The sequence below is a fragment of the Tursiops truncatus genome, chromosome 14, assembly GCF_011762595.2.
Source record: "Tursiops truncatus isolate mTurTru1 chromosome 14, mTurTru1.mat.Y, whole genome shotgun sequence".
In the NCBI taxonomy this organism is placed as follows: domain Eukaryota; kingdom Metazoa; phylum Chordata; class Mammalia; order Artiodactyla; family Delphinidae; genus Tursiops; species Tursiops truncatus.
Window position 1 is genome coordinate 80281398 of NC_047047.1, and position 15231 is coordinate 80296628.

Genomic DNA, 15231 nt, shown 5'->3' on the forward strand with positions numbered 1-15231 from the left:
GAAACCGCATCTAAAATAATTCTCCTTTCAAATGTCTCATTCTACTCAGAATTAGAGAAAGAGGTCCTGATGAAAGTAGATTCTGGATGGATTTGTTCCAAAGCGGCTGCTTCCTGAGCTCCTTCCAATGGAAGGGATGTGATTTTTTTTTTAACACTCGCAAAGGGGCAGAAATCCAATGCCAAGTCTCTCGTATGCCTCATTTTTCCAAAGATCCATGAAGAACCACAAGATTACCTCAGCACCACCACCACCACCCACACATGTTACAAAACCCTAGCAAATCCCTAGCTCTGGGAAAATTAGGGTGGCGAGACCAGTTCACTGCACAGTTCAGCACCCAGCCAAACACCGCTACAGATTTCAGAAATTCCTGTGAGAGGACAAGAAATGGAAAATACACGGGAGAAGTTCAATCTGCTTGGTTTCAGCTTCAGCAGAAGCCCAGTGAGTCTGGCCATTTTGGGGTTGCGTTTTTTTTTCCAGAAGCACAAATTCAGCAGGAAGCCTTCACCTTGGAGGAGGTTCGGGGTGATGGCTGCAAATAGACGGCTCTTCAGAAAGTGACATTTGAGACACCGCCGTCTTCCTGAAAACTTGAGAAATTTGAAGTCTCCGTATTTATTACAGGCTCCCTTCTGCCTCTTAAAGTCTCTTCATTTGTTTCCCCAGGCGTTCCTGGCACCCCCAGTGCCTAACCGTGTCTCACATCAATCTCTGCTCCCTCAGCAGAGCAAACCACATTTATGTGTAGCGCTTTGCTTCCTGACAATTCCGTTTTGGTTTTCTTCTCTCTGCGTTACTCAAGAAGATGGAATAACCCTCATAAAACAACTCCTTCCCCCGGCTCACAAAGGTCTTTATCCTTTTGTAGATAAAATCCACCATCACGCTGCTGTGGTTGAACCCACTGTCTGGGTCTTTCAAATCCCTAATAATCAGAGTTTACGACGTGAGCACTGACGAGGAAGCCGAGCCCCACCTCCCTGGAGGATGGAGATCCAGAGACTCAGATCCAGTTGGTCTGGGGCGGGGCTTTCACATCAGTGATGTTTAAAATACCACCCCCCTCCCATTAATTCTAAAATCCAATCAAGGTTGAGGATCTCTGATGGTAGGAACTCGAAGGTTCTCTGTTCTAAACCAGCAACAGCCACAGCTGTAATTCTGATGGGGGCACAGAGCTGCAGCCTCCCCAAGGACAACGGAGGCCCACAGGGTCTGTAAACACTCTGCCTCCCCACCAAGAATCTGCTTCTCTTCATGTAAAACTCGCAAACTTTATGCTCAGAGATTCCCAGCCAGAACGCACCGAGATCTATCAGCGACTCCTCCTCCATTCTGCACCAGGAACTAACAGGCCTGCAGGAACCAAATATCAGGTTGTTTTTTTTTTTAACCTGGACAAGGTGTCCACAGCCCCCTCTCTCCTGGAAGAACAGGAGAAGAGCTGGGATGGAGATGACCTGGACCTGAGCCCAGATGAGGCTCCGCCTCCCTCTCCTCAGGTGTGAAGATGCTGGGAGCCCACCCGGCCAGCCTTGGGCTCGGAGGTCGAGAGGGAGCGAGCAGAAGGTGGGTCCCCCCTGCTCACACGTTTTCAGAGCTGGGCTCCAGGGGGCTCTGAGAGGGCCTGAGACTTGTTCAGCCAGAAGTGAGACTCAGTCCAGGCACCTCCCTAACACCCACCGTCCCCGCCCCCAGATAAACTTACCCTTCCCTCCACGCTGCCACCCCCGCCTAGGACCCTGGACGTTTCTATCGCTGCACCTGCCCCACCTCAGCACACCATTTCTTAAACGTCTATCTCCTCCTGAGCACGGGCTCCTCGGAGTCCCTAGCAGCTAGCATTTCTTCAGGCGTATAGTGGGTCTGCAATGTACTTTACTCCTTCAGAGGCTGGCTTTATTGTCAAGTACTAGCTCTAAGGTACCAGACACCACTCATTGTCCCATAAACACTCACTCTAGGCAAAAAGCAGCTTATAAATAAATGGATTGGCGCTCTTGAGATCTGGCCACTGGATGGAATAAAAAGGACTGTCCTTGAAGAGTCTGATGAGTGAAGAAGCCTTGTCCCTTAGGAACAGTGGAAGCATGGAGGCGACGGGAGGCGGGTGCTGGGTCTAGTCTCCGCAGGTTGTTTCTCTCTCTTCTTCCTGCTTCTTTCCTGCTCCTGCTGTGTTGTTCTTTTTGTTTCTTTCTCACTTTATTTTGCTGGCATCCTTTGATAATTTTCATCTGTTTTATTGAAACCCTAATAATATATTCACATAGTCCTAAAAGTCAAAGAGTGTTACTAGAAGACACAGAACCAAACTCTAGCCTGGCCTGGCCACCACACACATACCCATTCTGCTCCTTGGAGACGGGCCTTTCCAACTCTTTCAGCTGTTGATTCTGGTATTTCACTTTTTCTATTTCTAAATAACATGAACGTACTATAATATTTGCATTAACCAAATTGAGATACTACTTACTGACTTACTATGACAGATGAAGATTTTATCTTTCATATGCCCTCTTTTCCCATCCCCAAACCTCCTAGTATAAACGCCATGATATTTTGTATTTCTATAACTTTTTACTTTTCCTGGGGCGGAGAGTTGCTCCTTTGTTATTGCTTATCATTCTTTCAATGTAGTTCTAATTCCTCCCTTCTCCAAAAAAACATCTTATGGGAGAAGAAAGCTTCTCAGTAGCATTTTTTCACATTGTCAAATACCTCCCTCCTTTTTTCTCCTTCTTTAACAAACAGGAAAAGAAAACACAGAACTCAGGATGAAACACCACTTCTCCTAAAGCACAGTGACCTCGCTGTCACAGGAGGCCTGGGCCACCTCCCTCCCCAGGACTGCTCTGTCATCGTGCTTCTCTCCAACCAGAATCCCCTCCCTCATCTGTTCTCTCGTTCTGTGGATCAGTTAGGTAGCACCAGCTGCTGTCGCAAATAAACCTCTGAATCTCAGAGGTTATCACCATGGAAACTTGTTTCTCCCTCTGCAAAGTTCATCTGCGTATTTGGCGGGCGGCCCACTACAGAGGGAGTCGGGGATCCAGGTTCCTTCCATCCTGTGGCTCTGCCCTGGAGACCTTCGCTTCCAGTGATGCAGAGAGACAGGGAATGTGAAAAAGGCACACCTGGTTTTCAACCGCTTTGGCCCAGAGGTGGTCAGATCACTGCTGCTTATAATTCCATTGCCAAGATGGGGGTGACACAGCCCCACCTAGATGTGGGGCTGGAGGCTGGGGTCTAGGGAACTTAGTCCCTGGGCGGAAGCTGTTTTTCAGCAACGACTCTCCAGGACAGCAGGACTCTTCAGAGGACAGCTAACCACCTCTGCTCTACCTCCTAAAGCTCAGGGTCTCCAAACGCCCTGCCCCATTTTCCCAGGAAGTCCAAAACCAATTAACATTTCCACCAGGATATTATACAGCAGGAATTCAGCAACTGAACATGAGTGTCATTCCTTTGTGTTCCTAGGCTGCTGTAACACATCTGTGGCAAACAAAGAGCAGAAGGCCGAAGACGAGTACCATTCACTCACTCCCGCGCCCCAGACGCTATTTCCTCGGTTCACACTCTGGTGCGTCCAATCGGTAGGTTTCATGGTGCCTGGCGAGTCCTCCAGTGCAGCCCAGAGTCGGTGTCTTTGGCAGGAGTTTCAGTGACACGTGCTCCATTCGCCCACCCAAGCAGAATTGGGTCTTTGCAGATACTTCTGAATCGAAAGGTCAAGCTCTGCTTGGTGAGAGGAACAGGGCCTGGTTTGCATTCGTTTCTGGTCGAAACAGGAAGCGCTTACCCCCTTTTTCAAAATGTGTTAGTTCAAAAGGCACTGCGGCACGCACAATGATTCAGCCCTGAGTAATCTGTGGAAGATGCTTCAGGTCTTTCTCACGGCCTAATCCCTGCTCTGTGTCCTCTTGTCTCCATCAGCCCAGCCAGGGCACGTGTTGGTGCCTCTCTTGTGTGCAGAGTTCTGGGCACACCGTGGGGCTGCTCTGATCTTAGCTCACTTCACCTCCATCGCCCCAGTGGCCACCCATACGTCTGCCACTCTCGGTGGGTGCAGTGGGACAGGGCCTGTTAACACTTGAGATCATGCTAGATTTGGAGACCCCAGTTCCTGCTCTGCCTTTTACTTATCAGAGGACCTTCGACCAATCACAGTCTCTCTGAACGTCAATTTTCTCCTCAGTAAAACAGAGCGAATGTAAAAAGTGATCGGAAACAGCAATGACAATAAAGCTCAGGATAGTGCCATGTCCAAAGCACAGACATGCCCGTAATTTTGTGCCCTTATTTGCTTCATGGCAACCGTGTGGAGCCAGCAGGGATAACGATGCTCTCCCACTTCACAGATGAGGAAACTCACGCCCAGGAAGGATGCTGGTGCCCGTGAGGAAAGACTGCAAGACCGACTAGGGTTACAAATCAACCTTTCTGGACATAAATGGGGCGCCAGGCCCTGCAATCATTGCTTTGGAAAAGAAATATAAGAGCTTGTCCTTCTACGGGGCTGAGTTGAAGTGGGATGACACAGGGAAAGGGAGACTTCCCTGCTCCTGGCCCGGCTCCGTCTTGCTCAGCAAGTCAGGATGAACTGAATGACTGGCGTGCGGCAGCCACCCAGAGAGCTTCACGGAGACCATAGGAAGGTGAGGCTTACACCAGGCCTTGAGAGATGCTTGAGGCGCGCCTGCGGAAGGGGGCCGGGGGTGGGGGGGGCGGCAGGGACCAAGCCAGTGAGCTCAGGAATGTGCAAGCACTCCGTACACTGGAAAGAGATGCTCAGAGGGGCACTACTGTAAGTGCGGCCTATCGGCACGCGAGTTGAGAGATGTCCTTAGAGGACTTGTTTCAATGAACATATTGTCAAAGAAAATAATCAATCAATGATCTCTAATAAGAATAAAAAAGCGTTTTATTTGAGCCACACTGAGGACCTACAGACCAGAAGCCACCTTCCCAGATTACTCTGAGAAAGTGCTCCAGAGAAGCACGGTTTTCAGCACAGTTTTATATGTTATCAGAACAAAGGACATGGAAGAAGTCAGGGATATATTTCTTCAACCTTAAAAAAAAAAAAAAAACAGACCAGCATGTGCACAGCGAGTCAGTATGGCCTCGGCACCTGGGAAGGGAGTCCTATCGTCAAAGGAGTCCCAGCATTGGTGTCCCAGGAACGGAGGCGTTTAATCTTTATTTTTTAAATGGACATTCTTTAGCTCTGGTCACTGCGCCCTTTTCGTTAATAATTAAAGCAGATGTACAAGGTGTGCTTGGTAGGTCACAAAGAAAGCTGTTCTAATTAGCATAAAATTCGAGTTAGCGCATGTATAAGCCAGAATGACTTCCCCGGAACTCAATATGTGAGCATTTCTTTTATCAATATGAACAGGCATATCAACTATACCAAAAACAAACGGCCTCAGAAAAGCCATGTTTTATCCACAGGCATGGGTGAGACCTTCCCACAGACATGCAGGACACGCTCAGTTTTAATGTCTGCCCTTTTCATAAGCTCTCGTTTTCATACGTTGTACATCGACAGCCCTAAACTATTTCTTGTATCTGAATTTCAATTTCTGTACTTTAGCTGATGATTTTACACTGTTGTAAAAGGATGCTCGTTGCCAGGTACTGCCATTCTGCGGAAAGAAAAAGCCACGCCTTCTCTGAGGCCCAAGTCAAGTTCATTGTCATTCATGGGCAGGAGAGGTGCCAGGCCTGGTTCCCCAGTCCCTGGGAAAGCCATTCCAGGGCCCCCCAAATTCATGCAAAGGTTCTTACCTGACCACTCGCCAACTTTCTCCCAAAGCAAGCAAAACCACCCTTAGAAGTTTCAAAATCGCTTTGGTTCCCTGGAAACAGAATTGCCCACCTGCCTCCCCTAATGCATGCAGATGTGCATTTAGCCCATCAGACCCTCCACATCGTTGGAGGGACGGTCCCCGCCCTGTGTGAGGGGCTGCCAAGCAGGCCTCATCCTCGCTGTTCCCTCTGGCGGGTGGGGGCGCTGAGCTTCTGCTGCACGATGCAGGTGCAGGCCAGCTGGGCCCAAAAGCGGCAGGCACGCTCCCTTCTCCACGGAGCCAAAGACGGGAGGAATTTTCTAGTGTGGGGGGTGAAAAGAGATATTTAAACGCTCCAATGAAACTTCAGGCAACTTCCATAACTTCTGTCATTTTGGGGAAAAAAGCTGACCCGTGAGTGCCCATTTTCTTCACTTGTGCTCCATCAACCAGAATCCTGGAGGAGAGAAGGGCGATGGGCACCCCAGACCCAGCCTCCAAGTGTGCTGATGCGTTAAGTACCGAATGATGTCGCACGATGTCCGAACGATAGTTTTAGGGCACTTCAAACAGAGAGGATTAGGACGATGGAATGGTAGTGCGAGCCCTGGCTAAGTACCAAAGTCCCCATTTCCAAATCAGTGCCACGCTTATCCATCAGACAATTTACTGAGGGGACCTCCATCTTGTTGGAAGAATCTGCAACCGCTCATTAGCCGTCAGTGTTGCTGGAAATGGGAAATAAGAACTTCTTCATTCCTGTGTTTTGCAGAAGTCAGTGTTAATAATGATTTAAACGATGACCCACCATGCTCAAAAAATCAAAAGGATCAGGCTGACAAATGAAACATAAAACACGGATACGTCTATTATAAACTCAAACCCAGCACCATCTCGCCAGCCTTAATACACCATTTTCTACCACATAACATTCAGGTTAATTTGAATTTCATTGGTGCTTTAGTTTTATCTGCTCTTAATTTTGAAGGCATTTTGTTTTTATTATTGAATAAGGGCTCTTGCTTTCTGTTTATGCGTACTTAAATACAACTATATAAAAATGATTTAGTTCAACACCGCAACACTTTGAAGATCCCTGTATTGTTTGAATTGGAGAAAAGACGCTACGTAGCATTTGTCCACTTAACACACGCTCTCCAGTCCTAAGAGGTTCGCCTATTCGGGTACCGTAAACTTATTTCTGCGGAAGGTCCAGATGAAAACAATTTTACTGCGTAAGAAATTATTTCCATTATCATCCTTTGTGTGCTGCATGAAGACAAGAACACGAACTTTTGTCCAGAACTAGATCTCCCTCAATAAAACAGAGGTTAACGGCTTCACTCAGTCAACAGGCACTGTTTATTTTTAGAATATCCCTGAAATATGAATCAAAAAGACAAAAGAATAAAAGCGAAACTATCAGGCCACTCTGGAAGGAAAAATATAAAGTTCCCAAATGAATGTGTTCCTTGAAAATATAAACCATTTCTTCCTAGCTTGGCTCTGTCGTGCATCTCGGAAAAGGATGTTTTTACAATCAGAGCAGAAATATGACTGGCGCTCCTACACTTACATTTCTTTGTTGCAAAATGAATGTAACTTGTTCGGATTCCAGCAGCAGAGAAGTCGTGGTTACTTTCCAAAGTGAAACCTAAAACCACCATCTCCGGTTCACAAAAGGCAGAATGAGTCACCGGAAGAGGCTACTTGCTTGCAAAACTCATTAAAAGCAATGCAAGGCTGAATGGACTTCCTGCACCAGTGAAAGGATCGCTGGCATCAGGACAGCAGCTCAAGGCTCCAGCAATCTGGGGGAGGAAGGGAGCCGTCAGAAATCCGGGCCGAGCCCAGGTCTGCGGGTTCACACGCACTCCCATCTCCTCCCAGCCGGGACCAGCGGCCCGAGATGCCCAGGAAGGTGGTTCCGGCTGGCAGCTGAGCCTCAAAGGCTCGGGACACCTTGGACTCGGTCGAGGCGCTGTATTGGGTTTCCAGGGGCCCCCAACCTTCAGCAGCTTTCTGTGGCCCTGACCAGGCCAAAGTTAGATGTCAGCGGCTACAACACAGAAGCGGCTCCCTGGGAACAGGATCCGGCCTCAGGTGTGTCCTCTGGAACTTGAGCGTGCATCAGAATCCTGGGGAGGATTTATTAGTACAGACTGTGGGCCCCATGCCCAGGGTTTGATTCAGGAGGCCCAGGGAAGAGCCCAGGAACGTGCATTTCTAGCAAGCTCTGATGCTGCCGCTACAGGCCCTGAGACCACATACTTTTGAGAACCACGAATCTAAATGGGTCTTAGACCTGAATGACGAGCTGCCACAAACTGCTCCGTCCTCGAGGCTGGTTAGTGACGTCTGACCTGGGGCCATGCCAACTGAAGGCACTTGGGTACCAGAACGGTCCCTCCTTTCTCTCCCCATAAGCTCACAACACACCTGGCTGGCCTCCAAGGCAAGCACTACAGGGAGGGGCCTTTGTCAAGCCAGGACAATGTGTTTAAAGGTTGAACTGCCAACCAAAACAGATTGCGCCCCCCGGTGGCCATCTGGGGGCCAATGACTTCCAGGGCCAGCTTCTGTCTGCTCAAATTCTGGTTTTCTGCAGACACCGAGACCTATCGCGGTGGTGGTGACACCCACCTCCACCTTCCACTGCAGCAGGAGTTGAAAAAGGGGTCAGAAACAGGAAGGAGACTCTAGTGGCATTTTTTTTTTGGTTGGGTTTTTTTTTTTTAATTATTTTATTTATTTTATCTTTGGCTGCGTTGGGTCTTCGTTGCTGCGCGCGGGCTTTCTCTAGTTGCGGCGAGCGGGGCAGTGCCCAGGCTTCTCGTTGCGGTGGCTTCTCTTGTTGCAGAGCACAGGCTCTAGGAGCATAGGCTTCAGCAGTTGTGGCACGTGGGCTCAGTAGCTGTGGCTCGTGGGCTCTAGAGCGCAGGCTCAGTAGTTGTGGTGCACGGGCTTAGTTGCTCCGCGGCATGTGGGATCTTCCCAGACCAGGGCTCGAACCCATGTCCCCTGCACTGGCAGGCAGATTCTTAACCACTGCACCACCAGGGAAGCCCTCTAGTGGCGCTTTTAACCACCTTATCTTTGCCTAGCACAGAGACGGGATACCCCGCCACCCCCCACCACTGCAGACCCATAGAAGCAGGGCACAGTGCTTTGTACAGACACTTTCAAGGGGAGGCAGATAAGTAGGAAATGATGGGTGATGTCACAAAGCTCCCTGGAACAGCTGGTTAGGACAACACTCCTGCTGGAACAAGGAAGTCAGATTCCAGAGTTTCATTTTTTTAAATGGGGCTTGTGTAACTTTCCTCCACTCCTGTTCTCCTGTCCCAGGTGTGTACCAGGGCTGCCTGCGTTACCTTTTATAGGGAAGGTCACTCTGAGGTCCAAAGCCGGCGGTCACTGACCCATCGGCAATGTTCCTTGAGGTCCCATGACGGCACTGGCAAACCTGGTGGGGTGTATCAGGGTTTGAAAACAAGGACAGGAAGTATTTTGAATATTCAGGTGATTACAGCTGAGACGTTGGGGAAATGCAAGCTACCGAACTGGTTTCCCCGGCGCATGTGTGAAGGCTGCTCGCACAACCGAATGGAAACAGCAGAGCCTACTGGCTCCACGGAGACAAAGTGGCGATGGGAGAGCAGGTGGGGATCGCCGGGCCCAAGATGCAGTTTATACTGATTTTTGCTTTCCAGATAAAAGCACCTACAACTTGAAATCAGGGTTGGAATAAATCTGTGATGTTCAGCTAAATGAGAGTTTGTTTTGTTTTTAAGATACAGAGGCGTGAAGAGATGAACTGTTTGGATCTGGGCTTCAGGAGGAGCTCAGCCCGGCACCCTGTACCAGAGTACCAGAGACATCTTTGAAGCATTTCAAAGAGGGACGAATATTCTTACATTTATTCCCGAAACACTCAGGCTGACGCACACGGCTAAATCAACGGATGCCTCAGGCATCCTATTGTGTCGACGATGCACAACATCGATAGGAGTTACAACGGCGTTCAGGTGATCTGGGTAAACTCGCCAAGGGTTTTGACTGATTTGTTCAAACTGAGAGACAAATCGGGTATACCACAGAAAGTGTCCAAAAAATGAGGACAGTGGACATGACGCAAGGGAACCTGTATCGTGTCTTTTATTTTACGTATATTATAGTGTTTTGGGATCTTAAAAAACTTGCTGGCTGGGAAAGACGGGCTGGCCATGTTTTAGGGATAACAAAGGGCCCAGCTGAAGCACGCCCGTGATGTGCAAACTAGCTGATCCAGAGCCAGGCCTCCTGTCTGGCCTGTGCACCCCCAGGAGGCACTAGTCCTCTGCCTTAATCAGGCAACCAAGGGCCACCCCTATAGCTCAGAGGCCACTGAAATGATTTGCACTAGGCAGTCCTAAGCTGTTCACCCTGCCCTGCCTTTCCTGCAGAAATCCCAGCAAAGGCCGTGGCCTCAGCTCCGCCCCCCCCCATCACTTGTCTTTTGCCTCCTGACCACCCTGGTGCTTCCCCACGTGGCCCTGCTGGTGAGCTGCCTCCTATTCTGAGAAGCCGCTAGCATAAGCTTGGTTTTCCTGAGCCTCTCCTGTGTTTTCTCTTGTGGCTGCCACCCGACTGACATCCCATTCAAGAACAGGGAACGGAGCCCACCCGTGTAAGAGCCACGTGTTAAACACCGATTACAGGCCAGGTCCTGGGAGGCGCCTCAGGTACAGCGTTTAACGGAACCCTCCCTGCTCCAGAGTCACTCCCATCAAGGTGGGACAAGCCCGGGGGGGCAGCCCTCTCCTCTCCTCTCTGTCTTCACCCCTCCTTCCCCCCACCCCGCGGCGAGTGCACACAGAGGGTCAGTATTTCACCGAAGGCATCAGAAGAGACGGGCTCTTTTATTCCAAATATTGAATGAACAGTTCACAGCATTAAGGGTTTCGTTTTTTTGTTTACTGAGTAGAAAATAACATGCTTGGTATCACACAGTAGGAAATCAGCATCTTAATAACTTACCAAAAACTATTTAAAATTCACACACCTGATTTTCAGGGAAGTCTGTCATTCGTCTCATTTGTTACAATACATCCTAGCTTTGCATCCAGCACAATGCAATGAAGTATTACAGTGATTTTTATCGTCGTACCAGCATACACAAATACAGGTCAAGCATTGCAAATAAAATATATTTAAAGTGGCGATCCAAACCTAAAATGGAAAAGGGACTCCTCTTTGAAGGTGTCATCATTTTCTCCAATGTACCAGGGACATATACTTTTCTTCATCACGTGTGATGAACGTTTGATGACTTGTCGCGATGGAGGGATTCGTTTCCATCGGGCAACTCTGAAATGCGTGGCCCAAACACAGCATCCTAGCACGTGGCTTTGGGGTCACTGAGTTACGGTTGTGTGAACACAGATAAACAAGCTCGCACATGCGTGAGCACGGCCCGGGCACAAATCCCGCTTTCCGAAGCCACGAGGCAGGTGTGAATGTCACTGCTTCTCCAGGGGTCACACTCTGACCCTGACACAGACCCGAGTGCGACTTTCTGGAAGGCGTGCTCTGTTTCAGAGGGCAGTGGCGTGGAAGCTTAGAGTGCATCAAAATTGGGGGTTCCAAAGTTGCATGCTCTTGCGAGAGGACTACAGCTGGTCGTCTTCTACTTAGCTCACAGCAGTTAAAGTTCACCGCAAGATACCCTCGTGACAGAAAGAATGAAGGTAGCCTCGGAAGGTCACTAATGGCTAGCCCAGGTTAAGGCAGGACTATTTTAAATCATTTTTAATGCCTCCAAAAGGGCATCTGCACATGCGGCGTGTGCTGCTCCGCGAATCTGCGACCAGCTACGCACGGCACGGGTGTTTGCGTTTCTCTGGGTGGCCGCACGAACCACTCGGGAAAGGCGTCCGCTGCCAGCAGAGCCTGCCGGCGACAGGGGAGGCAACGCCTCTGGGTTTTCTTTCACAGAAAGAGTAAAACTGCATTCAACTGTTTCACTGTGTGCCTCCAGGACTCTAACCATGCGATTTAAATAGGAGAGCATCTCAACCACCGGAGTAAAACGCTCTTTAACAAAATAAGAGCTCGAAAAGCGAAATCTTTTACCAAAATAATTCTTTCACTTTTCAAATTATTCTCTTCTCCACAGGCCAATTTAACAAACAAGTAAAAGAATCATCTTCTACCGGCTTGACGAATGTCACTCAAATGACTACTTATCCACTTGCCCTTAAATCTGAGTGGGAAAAGCTAAGGGAAATAAAAAGTATGACTCATAAATTCCAAAAGAAGGTCAGTGCTGTGAAAATTACAGAATAAGGCTCTTTGGATGGTCTAACACGTATATCTTTTTAATGTGTTACTGACAGTTATAATAGAAAGAACATGGCTAAAATGCTTATAGCAGTAACCCAATCAGAGTAAGGTAATAAATAATACTATCCACAAAGAATATAATTTAACTTCTTCAAACTATTTTCTTAAAACCAACCAGTTTCTGTTGAGAGCTCCCAAAAGAAACTGACACCGTCACCGCTCGGCATAAGCTCTGCGCGAGCCCACGTTTTCAGCAGCGCGTTGCCAGACAGGTTGCTGGCAGAGTGTCGAACTGATTCGAAATACTGCCCTAATAATATTTCCTATAATCTGAACTTAAGGCATCGCAGAGGTACAGGAAGCTGGAAAAAGCACATTCTAAATAAAACATCTGCCACGGGTGCGTTAAGGCATAAATATTCCAGCCTTGTGCCACAAAAGTAGGGGAAAATATGCCAGTTATATCGGTTAGCTTTAACCAGAGGAATTAAAACCATCAGACCAGTCGGCAAACACCACACAGGGACATCCGCAAGGTCAAGGCCCAGAACGGTGGGGTTTGGAGTCCCTTCTGAGACCTCAGATTCAGGTCACGGGACCCTGCACAGCCCTCCACGTGGCACAAATGTGTCCCCCACTCTCCCAGAAGTCGTGCACACCTGGTGCCCCTCCTTGGATCCCATCATTCCAGGGACCCCCGCTTCACAGCCCCTCTTGCACACTAACCGCCCCAGCCTGCAGCAGGCTGGGGAGGGCAGCGCTGCCACAGGCTCGAAGCCTCAACCGGGCATGGCCTCCCCACCAGGGACGCACCCGACGCCCCGTCTAGGACGTACACATCACTTAGAAATGTCAACCCCGGCCAGGGGCACCAGGAGAGAAATGCTCCTCTGCTCTTAAGCAAATGACTGCAGGTTCCCAAACCTATCCTTTAATGGGGGCGCCTGATCTCCACAGGATGCCAGGAAGTGGCCCGGAACGTACTATGCTGATGCAGAATGAACGTCCTGGTTTTCAAAGGGTGGCGGTGGTTCTCTCCAAAAGGTGAAGTTACTGAATGTATCTGAACAGGGAAAGTCTGAAGAATGGCTCCTTTTCAGCAAGGGGAAAACGTGGTCGACCACCTCGCAGAGTCTCACATACCTGGGAGGAAGATGGACAACGTCACCGCCTGGGAGGGACACTCGGCCACGCGGGACACCAGCACGTATCCCCCGAGCGGTGCCCAGGAGTCAGGAGGGATCCAGGACCCCCAAGAATGGACCATGTGCTTAACACGAGGGAGGCTGTTCTAGAATAATCCCTCACTAATTAACGGGAAATCAGAGAGTCTGCCAAGGAGGGGAGTCAGAGATGGCCTCGTGGGCAAGGCGGGTGTGACCTGACTTCACTCAAAGGAGCAGAAGCGAGACAGCATGACAGACGTACAGCCGCCCGCCTTGGGGGCAGTGGAGACAGGAATCGCAGAGAAGGCACATCTTCGGAGCGTCACCCAGAGGCTGCCTCACTGTGCAATGAAAGGGCACTGGGCCCCGGGGTTAGGAGACTCCAATCTGACCTTCAGCTCTGCCATTTATGGGCTGTGCCACCTCTGACAAGTGGCTTCATCTCCCTAAGCCACGATTCCCTCAACCGTAAAGGGAGAAAATGAAAACTGTGCACAGTGCTCACGTGAGAATTAAACCAGATAACGTATGCCACGGGAAAATAACGTGAGCCGATGTTCCATAAATTTATTCAACAATAAACCATGAACACTACAAAATAATTCGCCCTGGCTAACTGTCAGCCTCAGGAAAAAAAGCCATAGTTGGCATGAGGGTCAAGAGACCTGGGTCAAGACGCCCGCCTTACTGCTGTGGAACCCTGGGCAGGTGTCTTGCCCTCTCTGGGCCTCAGGTCCTTATGAATATGGACTTGGACCTGATCAGTGTTTCTCAACGCTCCCTGCAAGACTCTCTCACTCTGTTTTCTGTGTATTCCCAAGAAGATGTTGCGTATTAGTTTCTGTGGCCCAGAACTACCAAAAGAAAGTTGCTCTACTGAATATGCATTCTCAGACCTCCGGGCACCTCCAACCAGAAACTGTGACAAGCCCAGGCCTCCCTGCATATCCTCGGAGTCCTCCCTGACAGCCGCCGGTCTCTCTCCAGCTCTAATTTGCTAAGAACCAAAAAGGCTTTTGAAATCCAAACTCAAGGAGTTAGCATGTTCTGAGGCATAAAATAACTTTTAAATAAGGATGAGTGTGTGTGTGTGTTTAATAAAGGACCTCCAAAGACTTATGAGAAACACTGTGCTTGCACAAAATGGGCAAAATCTCTCTTAATAAGAATCGTCTTTCCTAGGGATTAAAACAAAATTTTAAAATACCCTCTGGCTTGGAGACCTGTCTGTTTGAGTTTTGTGGCTCTGGAAGGGGGCCCCTCCCTGCAGGGGGCAGTTCACGGCTCATCATCAGCTCCGTCTGTGCCTCTCGGACCAGCCCTCCACGCACGGGGCTCCTTCAGAGCAGGCAGAGCTCACACGCTGCTGGCCATAAATGCCAAGAAGGAAAGCACTGAAGGCCCCCATCGGCGTGGGCCCCTGACTTCTCCGAGACAATGTCCCAGCTTCCAAGGGGCAAGCACCCACTTGGCTCTGAAATGGTGGTACCGAGTTTGGTACCACCAGAGAAAAGTGTGTGCTTAAACTGGGGCAGGAGAGTCTCTCTCCCACAGGGAGAATCACATCTCCCGGTCTAGGTAGAAGAAGACACCATTCCTTGGCGATAAATAAAGTTTCCTCCCCCAAGGCGTGGGCAAAGCGTGCATTTTTACCCCAGCGTCTCAGCGAACGGGATAACCTCAGAGGCCTCCTGGGCAGACCTTCGGAGATGCTGGCATCCCCCTTTCAACACCTCTTAGGACAAGACATGCCACTGGGCTGCTGCCTGGGCAGAAACCTTTGCCACTTCAGGGCAGTGTGCCTTCAGCTGACAGTTCTTTCAACCCTAAATGGAAATCCGCTCTCCCCTCGAGATCGAGGAGAGACTTTCACGTGGGGAACGACGGAGAAGAGGGAACTGAGACGTTATCAGGGCGGCCGCTCAGAACTCAGGAGAGGGAGA

The 15231-nt window shown here is 49.5% G+C and overlaps 1 protein-coding gene and 1 long non-coding RNA gene across 8 annotated transcripts in view; one reads left to right on the forward strand and one right to left on the reverse strand.

Annotated features, from left to right (window-relative positions):
* LPIN1 (lipin 1) overlaps positions 1-15231 on the reverse strand; it is a 180100-nt gene that overhangs the window by 46088 nt on the left and 118781 nt on the right. For 5 of the 7 annotated variants that reach the window (XM_073791576.1, XM_073791580.1, XM_073791575.1 and 2 more), the window contains one exon: positions 10680-13265. The exons of the other annotated variants lie outside the window; for them this stretch is intronic. In XM_073791576.1, coding sequence (XP_073647677.1) covers positions 13106-13265 — 160 coding nt within the window. In that variant the 3' untranslated portion in view covers positions 10680-13105. Of the gene's footprint in view, positions 1-10679; positions 13266-15231 lie in introns of those variants that run through there. 7 annotated transcript variants of the gene reach the window in all.
* On the forward strand, positions 7549-10835 carry LOC141276360 (uncharacterized). Its single transcript, XR_012325813.1, has 2 exons — positions 7549-7901; positions 9593-10835. It is a non-coding gene; the product is annotated as an uncharacterized lncRNA (long non-coding RNA).